We start from the raw sequence: 25385 nt of genomic DNA on the forward strand, positions 1-25385 counted from the left end.
TAAATATTTTGAGAAACACTGTTAAATCTTCAGACTACCCGCCCCCCCCACCTTTTTAGGCAGGCACTCTAACACTTGAGCCACTCTGCCAGGCCCCCCCACCCCCGCTTAAAAAAATTTTGTCCTACTTAAATTAATGTAAAAATCAACTCTCTAACAGAACCAATTAAAACAATTTTAATTCTACATATAAAGAATGTATAATTGGACTGGCGGAGTAGCTCAAACAGTAAGAGCTTCTGCCTAACAAGCATGAGGCCTTGAGTTCAAACCTCTGTACCACCAAAAAAAAAAAAAAGAATGTATAAAGGAAGATCATATGTATTTATTTGAAAATTTAATAAATCCCTGGTTTCTTAAATGTTTTTCCTTATCAAATACTCTGAACTATCATTAATTGTTGACCTTGAAAAATTTTTTAGTTTATCCCTTGCCATCTTTTTAATTTATTAGCATATTACAGTTGTACAAGGGGTACATTGTAAAATATATAGAAGTGCTTATAGTATATCTTAGATTCACCCCCCTCCCTGTTTTTATCCACCCTCTCCCCCTAGATTGCCCTTTTGGCAACACAGTATGCTGACATCATTTACCTTATAACAAAACCTAAGAAAACCAGCTTTACACATCTCTGCTTTTATGACACCTTCATCTGTGTCATTGGTGTGAGAGGGTCTTTGTCTGCTGGATGGACAGACAGGGATGGACACATACACACACCCCATCATGCTGGGTGGGTGTCAGTCCTTGAGTTGATGGGTCCCAGAGAGACAGAGGGCCTAGGGGAGATGGGGCTAAGAGCAGTGGCTGGCTTTCAATCTGATACAGAGTGTCTTATTATCTGTCAGCCATGGAAACTGTCTAAGTATTGGCCTGTACCTCCCTACCTGCCCTCCTGACTGCTGGCTTCCTTTTCAGTCCTTTGAACTTCACAGGCACCTTCCCTGCCCACTCCAACCCACTCAGGTGCAGAATACAGCTCCGTAAGCCACTATCACACATTCTTACCCAGCAGTTCAAGCAAGGGATCTACCTGCTTTGAGGTCTACTCTTCTAGGAGGCAGCAGGAAATTGTAAATTATACAAATTCTGCTTGTCTCAAATAATTTGTTAAAGAAGTCTGTTAAATGTCTAAGGGGCTGGAGGTATGGCGCAAGCTGTAGAGCACCTGCCTTATAAGCATGAAGGTCTGGGTTCAAGCTTCAGTACTGCCAAAAGAAAAGAAAGAAATGCCAAAAACTCTGTTAATGGTTGAAAATCCCAGATAGCACATTGAGTGCTCTGGATATCTTGTCTCTGATTTGGGCTGCTTCTCCAGAGAAAGGCTGGAATGAAGAGGTGGTGGGGATGAGATACAAAGCTATCTTTGAAGCCTTTGAAGACTGAGCCCAAAGAAGCCTATAGGACTGAGGCAGCTAGGCCTGCCTTCACCCAGGGTGCTGGATTGCTTGTCTGGGCAGAGCCTTGGGCAGGATACTCCATTCCTTGGGACTCAGTTTCCTAATTGTTGAAAACAGGCTAATATTTGCCTTGATAGACTGAGATAGCATGTAAAGTTCAGTGATCATCTTTCTTAATGATTACTTACTTTTGTTTATTTTCTGGTTTTGCTATGTAGTAGCTGATTTCTTTCCAATTATTTACCTTATTATTTTGAAATAGTTATAGATTCACAGGTAGATGCAAGGAAATGTACAGACAGTCCAGTGCTTCCTTCTCCCACCCTCTCTCAGTAGTAGCAGTTACACAACCAAGCACAAAATCAACCCTTGGACATTGACATTGATGCAGTCTCTAGAGCTTATTCAGGTGTACTACTTTAAATGCACTCTGTGTGTGTGTGTGTGTGTGATTCCGTGCAGTTCCATCACATGTGCAGCAGCTCTCTGTAACCATCGTCACAAGTGAAGACATTCACCATACCGTCACCATCACAGATGCTGTAAGCATTCATGTACAAGTTTCCAAGGGAAGCAAGTCTTTACTTCTTGGGGCTGAGTATTCAAAAGTGCAGTTTCTGGTCTACATGGCAAGTTCATACTGTTCCTTTTTATTTCATGGCTGGTGATACTATCACTGATATATCACTGAATACTATCAGTGATGAAGGAAGATTGCAACTGAAGGGATTTCTGACAGTAAGAAATAGGTATCAAAAACTTAAGAAGAAATGGCAGCTTCATTTGTGTACACATTGGCTTTCCTTTCTCTCAAGGAGTAAGATTCCAAACCAACTAAATGCCTTTGATAGGGCAGAGAATAAGTAGCAGATTGTGGAAGGGACACAGGAGTGATCACAGGTGGCTAGAACAGAGGACACAATTGCAAGTGTTAGAGGTTCATGGTGGCACATTTGATTGCAGGCTATTTCTTTCAGATTGAAACCCTGATTCCTTCTTCTGACCTCTCGCATTACACCTATCCATTCCTTTGCAGGGTCTTCACCTGTGCTCAGACCCTGCCAATGGCAGCTAAGGTGTGTTGTGGGTTTGGTACTGCATTATTGTGTGTAATCCTTCCCTAACCTCACAGAGGAGGCACCATTATTACTGTTGTTGTTGTTATTGCAGTGCTGATGATTGAATCCAGTGCATGAAGAGCTCTACTACTGAGCTACATTCCCAGCCTGAGGCACCCTTATTATCCTCATCAAGTATTGAGGAAAACGAGGCTCAGAGAGCTAAAGGACTTGCCCAAGGATGAGCTGGATGTTTAGCCAGACTTAAGAGCTGGCACTTTCAACCATAATTTTATGAGGCTTTCCTCATTGCAATGGTAGATCGTACCTGGAATTTAAGGTGCCATTTAAACTGTTATCCCTCCCATGTCATCTAATTAGTTCTTATATTCCTAACTTAGTGTGTCAGCCCTGTGGTCCCTTCTCTGGTAGCCCAGGCTAAGTCAGGTCACCCTAGGGCATGTCCCTAAGCACTGGTGCTTCTCACATAGTCTGCCATATTCTGAGTCTGCCTCCTTGGACTGTGAGCACAGTGCAGATATGGATGCCATCCTCTGCTGCCCTGATTGTCCACCACTTGCAGAGTGCTGTTTGCTCAGTAGTGACTGCCGAATGAACCCCGTGAATGAGTGAATGAATGACATCAGATATGAATATTTGGGGCTGGAGAAGTGGCTCAAGTGGTAGAGCACCTGCCTAGCAAATGTGGCCCTGAGTTCAAACCCCAATACTGCCCCCACAAAAAAGATGTGACTATTTATTAGGTTTATTGAGGTATTTATATCAACCTTAATAACTTACTACTTACATTGATTTTATTGAGGTATTTTTACATATAGTAAAATTGCCTCATTATAACTATATAATTCATTGAGCCTTGACAAATGTGCATAGTCAAGTAAACACAGCCACAAACAAGATAAAGGATATTTCCATTACTATAAAATTCTCTCTGTACCCCAGTCCCTAGCAACCACTGTCCTGCTTTTCTGTCCCTATAGGTTTGCCTTTTCTAGATTTCAGATCAATGGAGTCATACAGTATATAGTCTTTTATGGCTGTCTTATTTAAGTTGGCACAATGCTTTTGAGGTTTATCTCTATCGCATGGGTCAGTAGTTCAGTGTATGTTTTTAAAAACCACTTTAAATATTTTTTAGAAATAACCCATAAATAAATAACTGGCCTTATTAAGGTTTAGACTTGATATGGTGAGAGAAGTAGTTCTCCAAGCATGCTCTCTGTACTTGTGGGCTTGCTAAGACCCTTCAGAGGGTATGTAAGACGAGGTGATTTTCATTATATTGAGATGTATTTGTCCTTTTCCTTTAGTCTAAGTGTAAGGGAAGTTTTCCAGATGCTGTGTATCATGTGTATTGCAATAGATTGAATGCAGAAGCAGCTAGGAGGATCCATCTGTATTCTATTGAGCTGTGTGGCTTAAAGAAATTTGTAAACTGGGTGTGGTGGTACATGCATATAAACCCAGCACTTGGGAGGCTGAGGTGGGAGGATTGTGAGTTCCAGGCGAGCCAAGCTACGTAATAAGGTTCTGTTAAAAAAAAAAACAAGGGCTGGGGATATAGCTTAGAGGTAAAGGGCTTGTCTAGCATGTACGGCCTGTGTTTGATCCTCAGCACCAGAAAAAAAAATTTGTGAAAATGTGAAGGCCACTTTTCTCACTAAAATTATTTGTATTGGAAAATAAAATTCTTTTATAACAAGTGTTATTTATACTAATATGTAATGGCTTTATTATTATTACTAGGTGAATTAATAGACATTTTTGTGTGCTGGGGGTGGGGCTAGGCAAGGGCCCTACTGTTGAGCTACATCCCCAATCCCTATAGACATTTTTAAATGCCTTAGTTTTAATTGCTTATATGAAAGTAATAAATATGAGCCATATAAACAGATGCTTTTTAGGGTACTCATCTTTTTGGTGTAGAGAGATCCTGAGTCTGAAAGTTTGAGAATCACTGGGTCAGAGACATTTTTGAAGGCACTGGGGAAGGGGTTGGGGACTTCTTGATACTGTTGAGGGATCAGAAAAGGGTCTTGACCCTGGATGATAGCCTGGCCTGAAAGGCCTGAAGAACAAATTTTATGGATGGGTCCTAGTGGAAATGCTAGGACAGGTCTTGACAGCCTAGTCTTGTTCTCAGCCCTCCTTAGTCTCCCAAGGACCTGGTTGGGCAGGTTCTGCTGATGTCCTGGCTGTACTTGCTTCCTGCTTCCTACGTAGAGCTAATGAGTAACTCATGACTGAGCTGGTTGGCAGAAGGGTGGCCAGGAGGCCCAGAGAAGCCACTCTTTGCTGAGATGAAGTGGCAGCGGGGGTCTGGTGTCAGGTGAGGTGTATTTTTTTGATAGCACTGGGGTTTGAACTCAGGGTCTTGTGCTTATTAGGCAGATGCTGTACTACTTGAGCCATGCTCCAGCTCTTTTTTGCTTGCTTGCTTGCTTTATTTATTTATTTATTTATTTATTTATTTATTTAATTTCATATAAGGTCTTTTGTTTTTTGCCTGGGGCCAGCCTCAGATGTCTATCCTCCCAACTACAGTCCCCCTGCCCCGCATAGCTGGGATTATAGCTATGTACCACCATGCCTGGCTTTTTTGTTCAGTGGGATATTGCCAACTTCTTGCCTGGACTGGCCTCAAACTGAGATCTTCCCAATCTCTGCCTCCTGAGCATCTGGAATTACAAGCATAAGCCACTGTGCTGGCCAGATGTGCTTTCTGAAAGTCTGTTGTTTCTGCTGGATTCTTACCCAAGGGCAAACATAAGAAATCAACAGAACTGTTTGTTTGGTTTTCAGAAAAAAAAAAAAAACAACAAAAAACCACTTTCGCCCAGTATAGTTCTGAGCCCAAATTAAAAGATTAACTTTTTTTTTTTGGAAGTTTAGCAAAGGTTTATTTAGTAAAGTGGGGAGAAATAGAAAGGGAGAAAGGAGCATCTACCCACAGAAGAAGCTCCTCAATTATCCTAACAAAAGCAGGAAGTGGGAAGCTCCTTTTATTACTGGCAGTATCCCTCCTGTTTAGAGACTTTGCCAATGCTGTTAATAAACTGCGTTTGACTCTTAATTGCTTCTCTCTGGCAGGCGAAAGGGCCTGTGGTTCCGACTGAGGAAGATACTTCTCTGTGTTTTGGGGTTCTACATTGCCATTCCATTTCTCGTCAAACTATGTCCTGGGATACAGGCCAAACTGATTTTCTTGAATTTTGGTAAGTGCTTTGTTAATTTTCTTTGATTTTACTTAGTCTGTTCTCATGATGGTGTCTGGCTTTAATACGTCTTTTTATTTTAGTTGAGATTGAATTTACATGTAGTAAAATGTACAACTCTTAAGTGTGCAATGTGCAGGATGGTGGATAGAGCCACCAGCCAAATTGAGGAATAGCACATTTCTGTGACCCAGGAAGTTCCTGTGCCCTTCCCAATTGAGGGGTGGATGTTGTGATGATGGCCTTGCCCTCCAGTGCTACATTTGTGCCCCTGGGTGACTGTACTGCATGCGGGTGGGGGGGTTGCCTTTCTTGAGCTAAGGTGGATAAAGTGTTGACAATGTGAACAGTTGTCTGAGGCTGTCATGTTGGAGATGTGCTGTCACTAGTGCAGTCTTGGAGACTAATTGCCCTTGAGAATCATGACCACTGAAAAATATAGCATCTGTTTAAAAAAATTAAGGCCTGTTTCTTTTCTAAAAAAAAAAAAAAGTGTTTTTACAAAAAACCAAAAAACCTGACATGCTTTGATTTCTGTGGCATTTTGTGCTTCTCTAGTTGACTTGGACACTGCTGGGATTTTAATGTTTACTCCTGGAGAAGGGGGAAGAGATGAGGACGTTATAAGGAGAAGGCAGAGGGCTCCCAAGTGTGCTTGCTGGAAACTGTCCCTTAGTCGCATCATTTTATAACCCAAGATGTGGTGGGGGTGGGTCTGGAGGGCCTGCATGGATTTCCATGGGAATGATGGCCTTGGAAACCGCATAAGTCAGTGTCGGGTGGGATAAGGTGGGCTCCATGTTGGCTCTTGGACAGGATGGGTTTTCAGAGTGAGTTTGTCTGGCCTGTTAAGAGGAATAGGAATAGAGTAGTACTTAAATGCCTTGTAAATATAAACCATGGCCTTTTAATTTGGGCATTTAAAAAAACTGTAAAATATGCACAGTGTGTACTAAGGCATTTGATTTTTTTAATGGAAAAGTAGTCAAACTTCTAGAAATTTATAATCTCTTAAGTTTTGCTATTTGTGAGAAACACAAACTTAAAAAAGAAACTAACAGTATACTAAAATCAAGGGTGATTTTTTTTTCTGACTTTTATGTATTTTAAATGTACCTAGTACAGCACTGAAGAGTTTGGGATTATATGAAAACAGGAAGCCACAAGGGCTGCAGATTAGAATTGACTGGTGCAGTCCTTCCAGCTTTGCCTTCCATACTACCTTGAGCAGGAGCCTTTGCTTCTCCAGGGATGTGAACTGTACTTGATGGCAGGACTGGAGTGTGTTGTCCTCTGGGTTTGGCAACCTTGGAGTTTCCAGCAAAGACCTGAATTGATTTTCTTCAGCTCAATTATTTGGGCTACTTTAGGCACAGCCCAGTTTTGCTGTGCTAGTTCCTAAGGAGATGGAAAACTGTTCCATGCACACAAAACTTTGGGTTCTCCTAGTTTCATGACACAGAGGGGTGCTGTGCATGAGCTGTGCATCCCTGGGAGATGTCAGTTCTTAATGCTTTCCTTCCTGTGTTGGCTGCATGGGAGCAGGAGGCCCTGTGGCAGGTTTTGTTTTGTTTGTTTTTGCAGTGCTAGGGATTGAACCAGGGGCCTCACATGTGCTAGACAAGCAATGTCTGTACATCCCCAGACACTATGGCAGTGTTTTTAGAGGAGACTTTTAATTGTCAATAGAATAAAAATCTGCTTATGGCCTCTTCTTAAAAGTTACTCAAAACTCTGTCACCAACGAGCAGCATTGCTTGAGCAGTGATTAGGCATTCTCTGCAGCCCCACCCATATGGACACTAGCCTGGTACCCTTGCCACACTCCAGGCATCCTCTCACCAGGGACTGCCTCTCCTGGTCTCCATCTCTACCCCTTCTCGGGGAAGCCAAGGTGGCTCCCCTAGGAGGAAGGCAAGTTCTCTGCAAAGCTCAGCGCTTGTTGGTTTTCTAGTCTTAATGTTGGCTTGTTGATTTTCTAGTTGTAATGTGGTTAGGGTTATTTACTTATTTATTGGTGGTAATGGGGATTGAACTCAGGGCTTCACAGGCACTCTACCCTTGAGCCACATCACCAGCATGTGGCTAAGGTTTAAATGTCAGGGTCTATGGAAGGGGGGAGTTTTGCCTCAGGCTAGAGGAGGGCTGTGTGTGGGATGCCTCTGTTTTCTGTCTCCTCCAGATGGGAATCATGACCCTATGGCTGGCTGTCCATTTTGACTCTGAAGGAGGTATGACAGTCTTTTGGGCCCTTGAACATATCTTAAGCTAACAGTAACTCTGCCTGAAACCAAATTTATACGTGGATAAATAAGCTTTAAAAGAAACTTAGCACCAATGACTTAAGGCATTGCTGCCCTTCAAATAAATTTTCTTAAGCAAAAAATACATGATCTTTCTAAAAACAAACAAAAAATTTGCTGAAAAACTGAATAGCATAAGTAACAAAATGGAAGTCACACTGAAAAACTCTTTGTTAATGTAGTTTATTTCCTGCTGGTCTTTTTTGTGTGTCTGTTCTTATAAATGTATGTGCTTTTCAATACTTGGTGTTCCCAAGTCTGATTCCATCTCCACAATGTCTGGTGATGCCTGGCATCTGTGGTCTGGGAATCTAGAGCTCACAGAGAACCTTAGGCCTCTTTTGGGAAAAGGTTGGATTTATAATCCTTCTCCAGAGCAGTCCCTGTTAACTCTGACAGCTTTCTTTTCTTATTCCTTTGCTTCCCCTGGAAGCCCCTAAAACCCGTATCAAGTAATTGAAATTTGATGAAACTCAGATAACCTATTTATCCCCTTCTTTCTTTCTTTTTTTTATTATATTGTATATTTTTTGTTTGTTTATTTGCTTTTGGTGGGACTGGGGTTTGAACTTGTGACTTCATGCTTGCAAAACAGGTGCTCTAAACTTGAACCTCTCCTCCAGTCTATTTTGCTCTGGTTATTTTGGAGATTTTGGTCTCATGAACCATTTGCCTGGGTTGGCTTAAAATTGTTATCCTCCCAGTCTCAGGCTCCCAAATAGCTAGGATTACAGGAGTGAACCACTGGTGCCTGGCCCATCCCTTCCTTCCCTTATTGGTACCTTGCCTGGTAGGGGGCTGCTGTTATTCACAGTGGTAGAATGAGATGAAGCCCCCATATCAAGGGTCCTTAGCAAGTCACAAATGTCCATCACAGCTCAAGGCTTCAGCCTTTTACCCTATCAGATTATCTCCAGAGCAGCTAAAAACACATATGACAAAGTAGGTTATATCCTATAACATGAACATACTCATTCACTTGCTCTTTACTAAACACCTGTATGTATAAGACCCTTTCTAAATTGTGCCCAGGTGTTAGTAGTTGCTGATATATGATGACATGGCCAGAAGTGGGTGATGAAAAATTGGGGAAGAAGCCAGAGATCAGCAGCTAGATGGGTCCTGCTGGTCCATTGCCAGCACTTCACTGTTGTGCAGTGAAGCTCTGTTTAAGGTAAGCCTGTGAGAGAGATAGTAATGGGAGCTTAACCACATCCATGGAGCATGGAGGAATACCTGCCCAAGGGATCTACCCCCATGAAGATCTCCATGGACCATGGACATGTATTCTGCTCCTGCTCTAGTATGTAGATGAAGCAGGGGCCCAGGCAGGGTAGGCTCCAGCCAGCATCCCAGAGTCATGGGGGGCCACAAACAGTTGATGGCCATGGAGGATCTGACCATTTGGTAAGTCATGGTGTCCTGTGCTCATTCAGCACTGGCCAGTAGGAATGAGCTACACTTATGACCTACGCTGATCCTTTAACCCTGCTTAGACCAGCTGTGCCTCATGCATACCTTCTCCTCATTCCCTTGCTTTGTGTCATTTCTACTTATGTAGACAGGTACTGGCCAGATGGTTCCTACAACCACTGCTCTCTGGGGCTGTTCCCTGGCATCAACCAGATTGCTGTCATGGAATCCTCAAAGTAGTCAGAGTGCTGCTGAGTATGAGAGGGCATGCATGTGGAATGATGTCTGCTGGATTGCAGAGCATTCACTGTGCCTTCTTTTTCACAGTTGACCCTAAATCAGGGATGAAAGTGAACTGGAAGATCAGCTTCCTGGAATAGAATAGAACACGACTTCTCAGTTCCTAAATTTCCTGGGCTCGGAAGCTCTCAGGATCAGCTACTGGTCCTCATTAACCACTTGACAGTGGCTAGGGAACCTCTCAGAGCTGCAGGGCAGTTTGTGTTTCAACACTAGCCTCCTTTTCCAGACACAGAACTGATAGAAGCGTGAAGCTGAGCTCTCAAAGCCCAGGTGCCTCCCCTCAGTGACCCGGCTCTCCCTTTGGTAGGGTCAGGGACAGTTCCATCTGCAGAGGTGAATGCTTGAATGAGTCTGGGTGTGGAGTTGACAGTGGGTACTAGGTTCAGATATTCACAGTTTTACCAAAAGGAGTCATTTCACCTCACAGCTGTCAGGTTGCAGCTTCCACATTCCAAAAGTGTGCAGTAAAGTCTCAGAATGGAGCATAGGAGTAGGTTTGTACAGCCTGAGATAGCCCAAGAAGTGGACATATTTTCTAGGCCCTTTTAGTCAGAGCCTTTGGTGGGTTCCGCTGTTACCAAGGGAAAACCTAAATAAGTCCTCTAGCTTTACTTGACTTGCTGGTGTCTGATGGGTGACTAGAATAGGATGAAAAGGCCTGGCATCTATCTTCCTTTTTGCTGCCTTTGGGTCAAGTTTTCTTTAGCCCTATTGCAGGCCTGCTGATTGCCCTTGGAGCTGGTCTCCTACCTGTTGTGCTCTCTCAGAAGCCTAAGCACCAAGCCCTGCAGCTATTACCCCACCTTGGGCCCCTTAGGTATCTGAATTCCTCAGGTAAGCTGGGGACCACCACTTGTTCATCTCAGCAAAACAATAAAGGCCTGTTCCTTCCTTTGTTAAAGGAGCACCCTGGTTTCTTCTTTGGTCAGTGCTGGCTCCCTTCTTCTTGTGAGCTGAAGCTTGGTGAAACCCTTGCCTGTGTCCCTGCATTCTTGACTTGGTCTCATTTCCATTGCTTCAATGCCATGAGACCCCTCTGGTAACACCAGTGTCAGGATACCCCCAATCTGAACTCCTCAGTGTGACTGTGTCCATTTCCCTATTAAACCCACAGAATGATGGCTTAGAACAGAAATTTATTCCCTTACAGTTCTGGAGGGCAGAAGTCCAAGACCAAGATGTCATAAGGTTGCACTCCCTCTGAGGCTCTGGGATAGAGTCCTTCCTGTTTCTCATCATATGTGGTGGTTGGCAGTCCTCGATATCCCTTGGCTTGTACGTGCATCATACCATCTCTTCCCCATCTTCTCATAGTCCTTTTCACATGGTCCTCTCCCTTTTCATAAATCCTGTTGGATTAGGGTCCATTCTGATGACCTAATTTAAGCTTAATTACCTCTATAAAAAGCCTACTTCCAAGTAAGGTCACATTCTTAGGTGGTAGGGGTAGGGACAGCAGCATGGTCTTTTTGGAAAACCCGATTCAGCCTATAATAAGGAAACTTAGGAAAGTTTAAAATTTTAACCTGCTTTTTGGGGAAAATTAAGAAGCAGATGCCCAGGGCAGTTTCTGTGGAAGGAGCACATTTGCCTTGTGCCACTGTGCCCTCAAATGGTTAATTTATTCAGCAAATGTTCCTTGGGTCCCAGTGACATTTGAAGAAGTGAGAGCTAGACATGCACGGTGCCACCTGATGTGTGAGACTAGTCATGAAACTGCCTGTTCACCAGAAAAAGTTGTCAGCAGCTGTGGCTTCCTTCTAGAGAGAGGGATCAGCCACAAGTGAGGACCATCTTGCTGTTTGTTACTGTCCCTTTTGGGAGCTGCCATTTTTTTTTAATTTTTCTTTTATTATTCATATGTGCATACAAGGCTTGGGTCATTTCTCCCCCCTGCCCCCACCCCCTCCCTTACCACCCACTCCACCCCCTCCCGCTCCCCCCCTCAATACCCAGCAGAAACTATTTTGCCCTTATTTCTAATTTTGTTGTAGAGAGAGTATAAGCAATAATAGGAAGGAACAAGGGGTTTTGCTGGTTGAGATAAGGATAGCTATACAGGGCATTGACTCACATTGATTTCCTGTGCGTGGGTGTTACCTTCTAGGTTAATTCTTTTTGATCTAACCTTTTCTCTAGTTCCTGATCCCCTTTTCCTATTGGCCTCAGTTGCTTTAAGGTATCTGCTTTAGTTTCTCTGCATTAAGGGCAACAAATGCTAGCTAGTTTTTTAGGTGTCTTACCTATCCTCACCCCTCCCTTGTGTGCTCTCACTTTTATCATGTGCTCATAGTCCAATCCCCTTGTTGTGTTTGCCCTTGATCTAATGTCCACATATGAGGGAGAACATACGATTTTTGGTCTTTTGGGCCAGGCTAACCTCACTCAGAATGATGCTCTCCAATTCCATCCATTTACCAGCGAATGATAACATTTCGTTCTTCTTCATGGCTGCATAGAATTCCATTGTGTATAGATACCACATTTTCTTAATCCATTCATCAGTGCTGGGGCATCTTGGCTGTTTCCATAACTTGGCTATTGTGAATAGTGCCGCAATAAACATGGATGTGCAGGTGCCTCTGGAGTAACAGTCTTTTGGGTATATCCCCAAGAGTGGTATTGCTGGATCAAATGGTAGATCGATGTCCAGCTTTTTAAGTAGCCTCCAAATTTTTTTCCAGAGTGGTTGTACCAGTCTACATTCCCACCAACAGTGTAAGAGGGTTCCTTTTTCCCCACATCCTCGCCAACACCTGTTGGTGGTGGTGTTGCTGATGATGGCTATTCTAACAGGGGTGAGGTGGAATCTTAGTGTGGTTTTAATTTGCATTTCCTTTATTGCTAGAGATGGTGAGCATTTTTTCATGTGTTTTCTGGCCATTTGAATTTCTTCTTTTGAGAAAGTTCTGTTTAGTTCACCTGCCCATTTCTTTATTGGTTCATTAGTTTTGGGAGAATTTAGTTTTTTAAGTTCCCTGTATATTCTGGTTATCAGTCCTTTGTCTGATGTATAATTGGCAAATATTTTCTCCCACTCTGTGGGTGTTCTCTTCAGCTTAGAGACCATTTCTTTTGATGAACAGAAGCTTTTTAGTTTTATGAGGTCCCATTTATCTATGCTATCTCTTAGTTGCTGTGCTGCTGGGGTTTCATTGAGAAAGTTCTTACCTATACCTACTAACTCCAGAGTATTTCCTACTCTTTCTTGTATCAACTTAAGAGTTTGGGGTCTGATATTAAGATCCTTGATCCATTTTGAGTTAATCTTGGTATAGGGTGATATACATGGATCTAGTTGGGAGCTGCCATTTTGTAAAGTAAGTAAGTCCCACCTCAGGTCTTATGTCTTTTTATTTATTTAAGTTTCATTTTTAAATTAAGTTTGTCTTCATAAGTTGTGTTCTCCCTCATCTTAAAAGTGAAGTTAGCCAGGTTCAGAAAGCCAGTGGTCACATGTTTTCTCTCATATGTGGAATATGGACCCAATACAAATATAAGCAGTATTATATATAGAGAGAAATATATTCAGAGCATGTATCCAAAAGTGGGACTGGGAGAGGAGACCAAGGGAGGAGGAGAAAAGGAAAGAAAGGTAGAGGATAATAATAAAGTATTCACATCTATGTAGGAACAAGACATAAGGAAACATGCTGAAAACAAACAACACAAGATGGGAAAAGGGTGAAGAAGTGCAATGGAGGGGTGTTACATTGACTTTAGCACAATGCATATGCAGGCAAACATCCCACTGACCAACGAACAGACACCTAAACAATGAAGGACAAAAATGAAAAACAGGTCACACTTAGGGAAGTGAGCTAACAGGAGGGGAAAGGTAAAAGAAAGAATCAAAGACCGTGAATATGGGTGATTCTTTACCAGAATGAATATAGAATTTTTAAACCTGTTGAACTCACCATAAGAAGAGGACTAAAGTAGAAAGGAGAAAAATGGAGGGGATGAACTAATTCAGTATACAATACATTTGTACATGAAAATGTCATATTGAAACTCTCTGTATAGATATCTTTAACAAAAATAGCTCTTTTTCCCTCAAAAATGGAGGACAGGAACTTAAATCAGATCCTGTCTGGGGGTTGGTACCAGTGGGGGGGGGAGGATATAAGGAAAGGGTGGAGGAGGTGAATATGGTGGATATATTATGTACTCATGTATGGAAATGGAAAAATGAGACTTATTGGAACTATTCTAAGAATTGGGAGGGGGATAAATGAGAATAGTGGTGGGGGTAAATTTAAGATATATTGTAAGCACTTTTGTAAATGTCACAATGTACTCCCAATATAACAATAATATGATAATAAAAAAAGCCCTCACAAAACAAAAAAAAAGTTGTGTTCTCCATAAGCAATATAAGTCCAGTGGTATATAAGGAAAAAAATTAAGCACCCCATCACACATGGGTTTGCTTTTATTTGTAATAACAGTGGGATTGCACCATAGCTATGATGTCTCCCTCTCAGCTACCTCCTAGATGTTCCCTCAGGGCCAAGTGTCCCATGATTTTCCTTAGTTTTCCATAGTTTGAACAATCACCAACTTATTTAGTCACTGCCCTACTGACATACTACCTGGCAACTGTAGGACTCCTTTTGTGCTGTTGTACTCTGCACTGCTGACTCTGGACAGGGTTCTGGATTCATCCATTTTACCACCTTCACACTGCATCTTCTGCTATCCTCTCTGGATTAAGTGGCAGTACCAGAAACTTTAGAACCTCTCTACCTTCTTTATCTCCTGGTTGATTCCCACGGCTCCAGACCTGGAACATCTTGTACATCATCCTCTTGCCCTAGCCTTCAGCTGTGTCTTGGCTGAACTCTTCCACAGGAATGTCTGTCCTCAGTGTCTCAGCCTTCCTTGAGGCAAGCTCATTTTTAGGCCTGTCAAACCTTTCCTTCTGTTACTTGGATTTCCTTACACCTTGAACAATCTTTGTGGTTCCAGGCTCTACTCAGACCCCCTCTCAACCCCCAATTACTGCAGTAGCTGCACACAGGCTTCACCCCTGCCTGAGGTGGAACATGTTGGCACTTTTTGAGAGCTTTACCTCTGCTATGAGGGTATGGGTGTACATCTATCAACAATGTGTGTTTGTGAGGGTTGCAAGTGTGAATGTTTCTCTGCATGAGTGTGTTCATCTACCTCCACTAACCCTGATTTCTATCTCTTTGTTCCCAACAGTGAGGGTTCCTTATTTTATTGACTTGAAAAAACCACAGGATCAAGGTTTGAATCATACCTGCAATTACTACCTCCAGCCAGAGGAAGATGTGACCATTGGAGTCTGGTGAGTGTCTGCAATGAGGCTACAGGGCTGAGGCAAGGAGGAGCCCTGCTCAGCCATACTATGTCCTTGACATTGAATTCTGAAGTATTGCTTGCTTATTATTATCTTCACCATTCCTAAGGCAAAGGGAAGATCTCAGCTAAATTTGATCGTAATGATGCAGGATGAAATGGCACCAAACTCATTCTGAGGTTTTCAAAGCAGCAAAGACTTGTAACCAGATTGTTTTTAGTTTTATTTCCAAGGTAAATTAAAAAAAAAGAGCAGAAACAAAGAGAATATAAACAGAGAGTTATAAATATAGACTTGACTGTTCTATTTCAGAGAAGTGGATGAGTGAGCTACTGAAAATAGTCTGATTTATTTTCACCTGTAGCAAGTACTTCTTAGAGCTGATGATGGTGGCATTTCTGTCTTCTAAGTATTTACTTTTTTTTTGCCCTAAATTTAAATTAGACTTTGTGACTTCTGTGTCTCCTTGGAATACATGCTAATGTTTTTTTGCATAAGTAATTGGGATTTACTGAACAATGGGTTCAAAACTGACCAGCCTGTAGCATTTTTTTCTGCCCCACAGCAGCTCTGAATCACTGTCCCTTTATCTGGCTGAGTTTAATTTTCAGTAGCCATGAAGTCTCTTTCTGCTGTCTCAGAAACCCACTGTGTATGTGAGAAGCTTGTAAATGCAGTGCTGTGAGTAGGTTTCCAGTGTGGATAAGAGGATACTCAGACACTTATAATGAATGTCCTTGGTAAAGAACATAAAACAAGAAGGGAGATTTTTGTTCTTAACAGTTGGTGCTGGGAGTTAAGTCTTTTATCATTTCCTAATTTGATTTAATCTAGCAGTTACTGACCCATGTGTACATGTGAGACTCCTTTAACTTTCTATCTTTTGTTATGAGCTGGCCTGTTTTGCCCTGAGCTATTTAGTGGGAAAATGGATTGATACCCTATTATTGCAGGAGGGGTATGGGGGTGGCGGTACTTAGACTGAAAGCACTAAAGCACCTATATAAATTGTCAGTTACTCCAAAGAATGTTAGTGACAACAGTGGCAAGTATTAAGGTAGTGACAGCCATGCAGTGGGCTGCTGGATGTTGGCTACTGCCCAGCTCTGTGCCCCTGTGCCATTGTAATGACAGCAGGGTCTTGGGAAGCAGCAGGCTTTGCTCACAACTGCCCTTACTGTGATCTTGCCAGATGCACCTACCAGCTTCTGGAAAGGAAGGCCTAAGGGCCTTGCTTGGCTATCTTGCTTGAGACAGTTTCAACTGTCTCTCTGCCAGCAGGCTAAAGGAGAGGCCCAGGAAGGGGGCCCTTTTGCTGGCTGGGAGCTTTCTGGGCCTCTTGTCAGGGAAGGCTGACTTCTGGAAGCCCATCAGTTGATGGTGAGCATGTCTGTGCATCCCATGTGGCCCCTGGCTCTGCTCCAGGTTGCAGGCAGGTTCTTACCCACAAAATTTCCAGTTAATAGGGAGAAACGTCTCCCTCCACCCTGATAACTGCTATCAATACAAGTTTTGGTGGCCCAGAAGAGGCCCATTTGCCCATTAGGAAATGTTCTTTCTAAGGCTGTCAGCAGCTGGCCTTGAAGCTTGCAGTTCCTAGCTGTATATGCTAGGGACAGGACAATTTGCTTCCCCACCCTGTCCATCCTCCTGTAGGCAACTGGGCTCTGCTGGTCTCTGACAGAGCTCCCTCCACAATCCTGCTCACAGTCACTGTTGTGAAGGGGCATCTGACTATGTCTTTCCCTCTGCTGTCTCCAGGCACACCATCCCTGCTGTCTGGTGGAAGAATGCCCAAGGGAAGGACCAGATGTGGTTTGAGGATGCCTTGGCTTCCAGCCACCCCATCATTCTGTATCTGCATGGGAATGCAGGTACCAGGTGAGCCCACAGGGGCTGTGTATCCTCCCTGCAGAGTCTGGCTCCTTCTTAGGGAGAAATGTACTGGCCTATTGTATTGGCCCAGACCACCTGAGCAAACCTGTGGTCCCACATAATCAGGTTTACTGGACCACTGTGCTGAGAGAGCATCCCAAGAACAAAGGAAAAGGCAGAGTTCTTACGGGGTTGAGGGAAGGTAGAGCTGAGGTGACTTTTACATGAGGCAGTGCAGTGTGCAAAGGGCCAGCTGGTTTGGTCTGCAACGTGCACCTGGCCGTGACTCCTTAGGGAGCAGTGTTGAGCAGCTATGGGAAGCTGCCTGGGTTTGTTTGAAGGAGGCTGCATCTTTGTCAGACGACATGTTTCCTTCTTCCTGTTATAATGTCAAAGGGCAATGGGTTTGCTGGTGTGTGGTTTGGGGGGCAGGGTTTCTCAGTGAGGATGCTATGGTCACTTAGAAGAAAGTGATGCAGATATTTGATGGTGCTTTCAGTGCCCCTTGTGCTCCTGTCCACTTGTCACTGGTTTTCTCCATATCTGTCACCCCTGATCTGAGTTGTGGCATGCAGATTCTCCTTACCTGTGCGGTGTCTACAAGGTACAGGCTGGGGTAGCTGTGTAAGGAGGCAGCACACTTCTGTAAAAGAGGCAGTGAGTGCTGAAAAGTAGCAGGAGGGAAGGCTGAAGGCTGAGAGTGGCCAGTGGAGAGACCTCTGCTGAGCATGCATGGACCTGTCAGTCCTCTTGGAATGAGCACTGTGCTGGTAGCCATGACATGAGCAGCATTAGCACGTCCTAACAGGTTGTTGATGAGAGGTACAAATAAACCCTCTCTCTCTCTCTGGCCAGTCAGGCCTTAACAGCTTTATCCTAGATGCCTCTTGTGAGTGTGTTTAATGGCTCCTCCAAGCTAGCTTGAGCTAGAGTTGATTTCCCACCCAAAGACGGCTTGGTGCTTCTTCCATACCATAGATGTTGTTCAGAAGGGTTTTTGTGGCATGGTGAGGTAGTAGAAGAAGGGAGTGCATTTTCTGAGCACAGCATTGTTTGAAATCACCCGAATTGCTGTTTCTGTGGCTGCTTCCTTAGGCCACCTCTGAGAGAGCCAGGAGGAGCCAGCAGGGAAGCAGGGCCTCCGCAGGGCCAGGGTGGCTGCTGATGGACATTTTTAGGTAGAAGCAGCAATGAGAATATGCAGAGGCCTTTCTGGAGGGGACTGCAGGCGGGCATTGTACTGTGTGCAGACAACATAGCAGAAAGAGCTCAGAAGCATAGCCCATGAGGCTGGTCTCTGCTCAGAGTGGAGCGCTTGGCTACTGAGTTGTGTGTGTGTTGTACATAACTTCTTTGTCATGGACAAGCTGCAGTGGGTTTCTCTTTTGCTTTTCTTCCTTGTTTGTCTTTTTTGGCTGCACTGGAGTTTGAACTTAGGGTCTCAAACTTGCTAGGGAGGTGCTCTTACCTCTTGAGTCACTCTGCCTAGCCCTTTTTTTTGTGTGTGATGGGTTTTTTCAAGATAGGATCTCATGAACTATTTGTCTGGGGCTGGCTTCAAACCTCAATCCTCCTGATCTCTGCCTCCTGAGTAGCTAGGATTACAGGCGTGAGCCACCAGTGCCCGGCTTCTCTTCTGCTTTTCAAAGAGCAAGTGGCTACAAACAGCTCTTGTAGCATCTTTCTATAAATAAGAAAACTATGTAGTTGACTGTGAGTAAGGTTCAGTTCTACCAGTCACATGGTAAAGACAAAGCCTGCCTATAACTTCAGGCTTAAAAGGAACTTGGAGACTCTCAAAAATTTGCCATCCCCTCCAATCCCTAGTGTCTGTGTTGTGATCTTGTCTGAATTCTGTCTGGTCCTGTCTGGACCCCATCTCTTGAGGGCCTCACCCCACTCACGGAGACCCTTCTCTGACCAGAGCCCCAAATAGGGTCCTCTGGCAGGCACAGGCTTCATCAATCTACAGGATCTCAGCACACAAGTCTCCTGAAGGTCTAGGCCCACTGGGCTCTCAGTCCCTCTTTTTTTTACTTGATGGAGGGAGTTTTGAAAATTTTAAAAAGTTATCTTCCAAAGATAACTGAAAACATTTTGCAGTATTTCATCCTGGTCTTGAAACATTTGGTTTTTTTTGGTGGTACTGTGGTTTGAATTCAGTCTTGTACTTACTAGGCTATGCCCCCAGCCCTTTTTGCTTTAGTTATTTTTCAGGTAGAGTTTTGCATTTATGACTGGGCTAGGCTGGGTTAGACTGGGCTAGGACTGTGATCCTACTCCCTGTGGCCCCCTGCTGGGATCACAGGTGTGAGCCACTAGGCCTGGTTTATTGATTGAGCTGGGGGGTGGGGGGAGTCTCACTAACTTTTTGCCTGGACTGACCTCAAACTACAGTCCTTCCTATTTCTGCCTCCAAATAGCTGGGATTATAGGTTTGTACCACTGTGACCTGCTCCTTTGTATTTTTATTTCTGTACTATATTGGTTTTCCTTCTCCATCTCATCCTTGTCTCCTCACAGTGGTACTCTCTACATCTCATGTACCTGAAAACAGCTGAGAAGTATAGAGAGGAGCCTCCTTCACACCCCAATCCACCTGCCAACACACCTCCTCTCCCAGCAGCACCTGCCTCTGCTCTGGGAGCTGGCCACAGCAACAGCGGAGTAGCAATTGAACAGATGTGGGATGAGAGCCTAGTCAGTCCTCAGAGAAATTAAAATGTGAAAAGTTTAGGTGTGTGCCAAGCACGTTCAGCCTCAGAAATAAAAAATGCCTCACCAGGTGTGGTGGAACACACTTAAAATCCTAGCACTCAGAAAGCTGTGGCAGGAGAACCTTAAGTTCAAAGCCAGCCTGGGCTACATAGCAAGACCATGTCTCAAAGTAAGAAATGCCTGATACAACTGTATTCTGCTGGGTCAGTGCTAGGAGACAACCATTCCCCACACACTATGTTGAGAGGTGAGGGGCTTCCTGACAAGAGATTTGGCAACCACATCAGGTCACAGTTGCACATACCTTTGTCCAGGAATATGTCCCACATGCAGGGCACGTGTGTGTGAAGGGACACTAGCACAGACCTGAGTTAGCAGCAGGTGAGAAAGAGTGGAGATGATCAGAAGACTAGGACAGAACTGCTGCTGAGCAGCACTGGATGTTGGCAAGGCCCTAGGAGGTGAAGACAAAAGTGGCAAGGTGGCCTGTGCAAGTCCCCCTCAGGCATGGTTTTCTTTCACATGTGTGGACCCTGGACCCTGAAAGGAGTGGGGTGGGTCTACTGTGTGTCTTGAATTTGGGCTGTAGGTATGCAGTGAAAAAGTATACATAATAATTAAGAAATCTCCCCAAAGTTCTTAGCTCAGTACTTCCAGAGGCAAGGTTGGGGCCACTATAGGCCCCCCTGAATGGGGTTTGTAATCCCAGACTCATGTCTCCCATGCTCTGACAAGGGGCACTAACACCAGCTTCCTGTTTCCTTCTCCTGTGCTGCAGAGGAGGTGACCACCGGGTGGAGCTCTACAAGGTGAGTGCAGATGGCCCGATAGAGTGGTGCTGTTTACTCCAGGAGGCAGGAACTGAAGGCAGTCACTTGAATTAATAATTTTGAGAGCTCGTCATTGTTGGGCATGTTGGAAAGTAGTATGTCTGGTTCTACTGTGATTCTTAACCATTATGCTGCTTCTAGGGATGGTCTCCAAAATCAGAATATATGTACTTTGCGAATCATCTCCCAGGTATTTGCAAATTATATGAGAGGCATTTGAAATTATTTTTTAATGATGTACTCCTCAAATATAAGATGAGAAGAGAAAACTGTGCACTCAAGAAGCTATGCTTATTTCTGAGTTGCAGCAGACTTGGGAGGTACAGGTAGGATTTTAGTCAGGTTCTAGGCAGACTTAGAAGAAGCCCCCACAGGTAAAGACGCATGCCTTGCTTGAGCAGGGAGTCTGCATGCCAGGAAGTGCAGTTCTTGAATGGGGCTTTGGGGTCTTGGAGCCTGAGGCATGCTGTTGGTGCAAAATCCTAAGCCCATCCATACCAGCCTCCCTCTTCTCCTCTCAGAGGCATCTATATCTGCTAACAGAGCAGAAGGAAATGTATACAGATGTGTGGGCCCATCTTGCTCTGGTCTGTTAGAGTTTAAATTGGATCAAGGCAGGAAAGGCAAGTACTTGAGGTGTTACCAGTTCTCTTTGGGTTTCTGTTAATAGAAATGATTCCCCCTGCCCAGGTCTTGGAGGCCTGGAGCAGCTGTGTTCTGGGCTCTGCAGAGGGTTGGGAGCAGATAGGAAGCACCAAGCTGTCTCAGTGAGTGCCACTGGCTCTTCTAAAGATGGGAGTAGTGAGTGGCACTGAGTGAGTGTGGTGGCATGGGACCTCCCACATTGCTCTGCACCCCAGCCAGAACATGGGGAATCATGCATGAATACAAATCATCTAGTCTATAGGGATTAAAAAATAATAGTAAGAAGAATTCAACAAAAGCATAAATCTGAGAAAAGCTAGGTTGCAATAAGGGTCCCTAGATGGGGTCTGTGTGCTGTGGTGTCTTTCTGGGGTCCTCTATGGTGCTGGGTAGTTAAAGCCCCCTGGCAGCATCCAGGAGGCCACCCTATAGTGTGAACACAGTGTCATCCTGGGATGACAGTCAGAGTTGACAGGTTCCTCAGCCATGTAAACAGCAGCAGAGAGGCATCCTTCTCACATTGCTCAACCAGAGAAAATCAACACATCTTGTGGCAGCAGGTCTGGTTAGGAGTTAGCTTGCTTGTGGACAGTCTTTATTAAGTCCCCAGTGTGTGAAGCATAAAGACAGAACTTTGGATGGGCTTAGCAATAGGCGAGTTGCTGTCAATTCAAAACACTCTGGTCTGTTGCCAAAGATTTGTATTTTTCACTTCACAGGTGCTGAGTTCCCTTGGTTACCACGTGGTCACCTTTGACTATAGAGGTGAGTTTTCCTTTAAGAGTATGTCTGAGCACATTCCCACTCTTCCTGATTGTATATGATGGTCAGGCCTGCTCTGAGAGTCTCAAAGCAAGTCTTTTAGCTTGCTTTTGCTGTGCTGTAACCTGTGATGATGGAGACTGTGTTGAGGATTGGGAAAGGCAGTAGTAGGTCTGTTCTGATGCAAGCCTTGGGTGGTAGGTTTCCTAATGAAGCTCCTGTTGTGGATACCAGGAGGTCCTCCTGGTAAGGGGAACTGACACTGAAACCCCCAGCATTATGCAGAAAATTCTATTTTTTCTCTTCTTTTGACTCAGATTTTCTCTGCAGCTGGACATTAGACATATTTTAGACTCAGCAGAAGAACTAGTTTTGTTGAAATGATAAAAAAAAATAGGAAAAAGACTCATCAAATTGAGAAAGAAAATAGATTCTTCTGTTTCCTCAGCACTTCTGTCTCTTTTGAATGAGTCAGGGCTTGCCACTGGGCAGATCAAGAATCCAGTCTATATTGCTATGAATGTTCTACCTTATTGAGCAGCAGAAATACTTTGCAGTAACAATGAGCAACTGTTTTAAAGGAATACTCCTCCATGTAGTCCTCAGTTGGAGAGTTCAAAGGGATGAAGCCTGCTTGGCCAGCTTGCATTGACCTTCTGGGGAAGGGTGGTAGTATGGATGCTCTCAGATGAAAGAGAATGGCTGCCAGCTGTATGAAGGGGGTTGTATTAGTTTTCTTTCACTGCTATAATAAATCACAAATGTAGTACCTTAAAATACCACAGATGAATTATCTTGTAGTTCCGCAGATCAGAGATCCAAAATCTTTAGCTACTGGGGTAGAATCAAGGTATTAGCAGGGCTTTGTTTCTTCAAGGGTTTCTGCAGAGGACCCATTGCCTTGCTTTTCCCAGCTGCAGAGGCCACTGCACTCCCTGACTCATGGCCCCTTCCACATTCAAACCCAGCTGTGGCCTGTTGAATCTCAGGCTCCATCACTTGGACCCTAACTTTTGTCCTCTCTTTCACTTATAAAGACCCTTGTGATGACTTGGGGTCCACCCAGATGATCCAGGATTATCCCCATCTCAAGGTCAGCCCATTAGCAGCTTTCATTCTTTCTGCACCCTTAATTCCCCTGACCACAAAGTGGCATGTTCACCAGTTCCAAGATTGAGATGTGACCAACTTCAGGGGCCACTATTCTGTCAACCACATTGATGGCTCTTTCATTGAAGATGTTCAATCAGAATAAAAGTTCTAAGCTCAGAAAAACTTCTGATGTGCTGGAAATTTTAGAATAATAAGGGGCCACATTCCTTCTTCCTGATCATGTCCCTGTTTGTTTATCAAAATAAGACATCCTGTGCCACTTTTCTCTTTTCATTGCTTATGGAGTCTGCATTTCTAAGTGGTGTGGAAAACTGCCAAGCTCCACCTCTGACTCTGGCTCTCTGTCTCTGTGTCTTTGTCTTTGACTCTCCCCCTACCCATCTCCTTCTTCCTTCGCACCACCCCCAATCTGTTATTCTTTATCTCTTTCTCTTTCTCTATGTTCCCACATCCCTTTCTCCCACAGAGCGTCCTGAACCTTCAGCCGTCTCTGTCCCTCTTCATTCTTCCATTCTGTGGAGCCTGGGAGACTGGGCAGCATAACTGTGAGGTTTGCTGACACAGCAAAACCAGCCCTTCTGAATCTTGTGGTGTTTTTAGATCATTTGATGATGACTCACTCACTGCTGAGCTGCTATAAAGACAGTTGTACTTGACTTTTGCTAGAGTCTACAGGGAAGGGCTCTTGGGAGAAGGGTCATAGTTGCTTTAAGCCTAGAAATCTCCCTGCTTTCCTGTAGCATCCCGACACCTGCTCCCTGGCCTGATCCTTCTAGGGTCCTGAGTTGGCTGGGTTCCCACACCCATTGGTGGTCCATCAAGAGTGCAGAGGGAGAGCCCAGACTTGAGGGAGTTGCACTGTGCCTATGGGTGACAATGGCAAGGCATGTGTCTCAGATGTGTTTTGTTGACTCTGTTCTGTTAATCACCAGTCAAATATGCAGCCCACTCACTTAGGGTAACTGGGAATCTCTGGTTTGTCCAGTTAGCAGGAATGAATCACCACCAGGCCCTCCTCCCTGTCCCCACCAGTGTTGGAGGAGAAGTGTGGGCACCACCTGCCCTCCCTCATTGCCCCAGTCTGCCAGCAGCATGGGTGGGACCATACATACTTGTAGGGCAGCCTCCAGTGCTGCTCCCTTGGTTTCTGAACTAACTTTGACTTCCTCTTCCTGCCTTTCCTCTCTTGCAGGGTGGGGTGACTCAGTAGGAACGCCATCTGAGCGGGGCATGACGTATGACGCACTCCATGTTTTTGACTGGATCAAAGCAAGAAGTGGTGACAACCCTGTGTACATTTGGGGCCATTCCCTGGGCACTGGGTAAGAGTTCCAGCAGGAGGTAGCCTTAGTGGGAGCAGGGTTTCTTGGTGATGGTCCAGCCCATGATCTGAAGACAGCCTCAGACTCTGTAGCACCATCAGTTCCAGCAATTCTGGTCCCCTGTCTCCATCGTGGGGCTGAAGCATCACAGGGACTGAGAAGGGGTTGAGCTACTGTAATTTGTCATCCCAACAAGTGACTTAGGGCCAAAAGGGGCTGTCAAGGTAGAAGCAGGTGTCTCCACAGGGAGCCCTCATCCAGGAAGCATCTTCAGAGTGCAAGTAGGACTGTTCATGTTCTGTGGTGCACCTAGGCTCTGTATCATGTGTGACTTTGGTGTGCATGTGCAGACCATTGAATCTAACCATGCAGCGTAGAGACATTTGTAAGCAGCTTGGCCACATCCCCCATGCTCAGCTTCCCAAGGAGTGTGGGGAGGAACAGTTTGTGGTCCATTTCCCACATCTGCCAAGAAAGGAAGAGTCTTAATGTTCCATTTGTGGGCAGCCTGGATGCTTCTGCTGATGCATCCATGGTGTTTCTAAAAGGAGCCCTAAACCCTCAGCAGCCATCCCTCATCTTGCTGCCTTTTCCTTCAGCCACAGTGGCTCAGCTCTTCTTGGCTCTGGCTCCTTGCTTGTATGGCATCCTGTAGACTGGAAGTTTATAGCAGGACTGCCTGCCCCTCATGGGGAGAGTGCACAGTGTCCCCTGGGAGAGGCCCTTGTGGAGGGAGGCTAGCTATCCCTGAGACTATCTGCAGAGAACCTACCAGGTATCATCTTGGGATGGCAACAGGTCTCTGGGCTTGGTGGGCAATAAACACTGCTGCCTCCAGGAAGGGTGCAGGTAGACCCCAGCCAACAAGGTTGGCCTGTCCTCCTGTCTCAGTTGTGTCCATGCTGACCAGATAGGGTGACAGGTGAGCGGTAGGGACAGGGCAACTTGTAGGAGGCTCTTCCTACCCTGGGTCAGGAAGTGGCTGTCAGCACCGCATGGTGGGGGAAAGGAATTAACTGATGGCTCACTCCTCCCCCCTCAATCTTACCCCTACCATTAGCTACTCAGGCCCCACAGC

General features: G+C 44.7%; 1 protein-coding gene across 2 annotated transcripts in view; it reads left to right on the forward strand.

The window, feature by feature from the left end:
* Abhd12 (abhydrolase domain containing 12, lysophospholipase) overlaps window positions 1-25385 on the forward strand; it is a 78338-nt gene that overhangs the window by 43707 nt on the left and 9246 nt on the right. Inside the window, exons 1-7 of one of the 2 annotated variants that reach the window (XM_074074203.1) lie at window positions 4693-4811; window positions 5573-5697; window positions 14925-15030; window positions 16804-16923; window positions 20414-20444; window positions 21830-21875; window positions 24178-24307. In XM_074074203.1, the coding sequence (XP_073930304.1) occupies window positions 4783-4811; window positions 5573-5697; window positions 14925-15030; window positions 16804-16923; window positions 20414-20444; window positions 21830-21875; window positions 24178-24307 (587 nt within the window). In that variant the 5' untranslated portion in view covers window positions 4693-4782. Of the gene's footprint in view, window positions 1-4692; window positions 4812-5572; window positions 5698-14924; window positions 15031-16803; window positions 16924-20413; window positions 20445-21829; window positions 21876-24177; window positions 24308-25385 lie in introns of those variants that run through there. The other variant, XM_020184699.2, reaches the window with a different exon arrangement.

Source organism: Castor canadensis, chromosome 5, assembly GCF_047511655.1.
Source record: "Castor canadensis chromosome 5, mCasCan1.hap1v2, whole genome shotgun sequence".
NCBI classification, from domain to species: domain Eukaryota; kingdom Metazoa; phylum Chordata; class Mammalia; order Rodentia; family Castoridae; genus Castor; species Castor canadensis.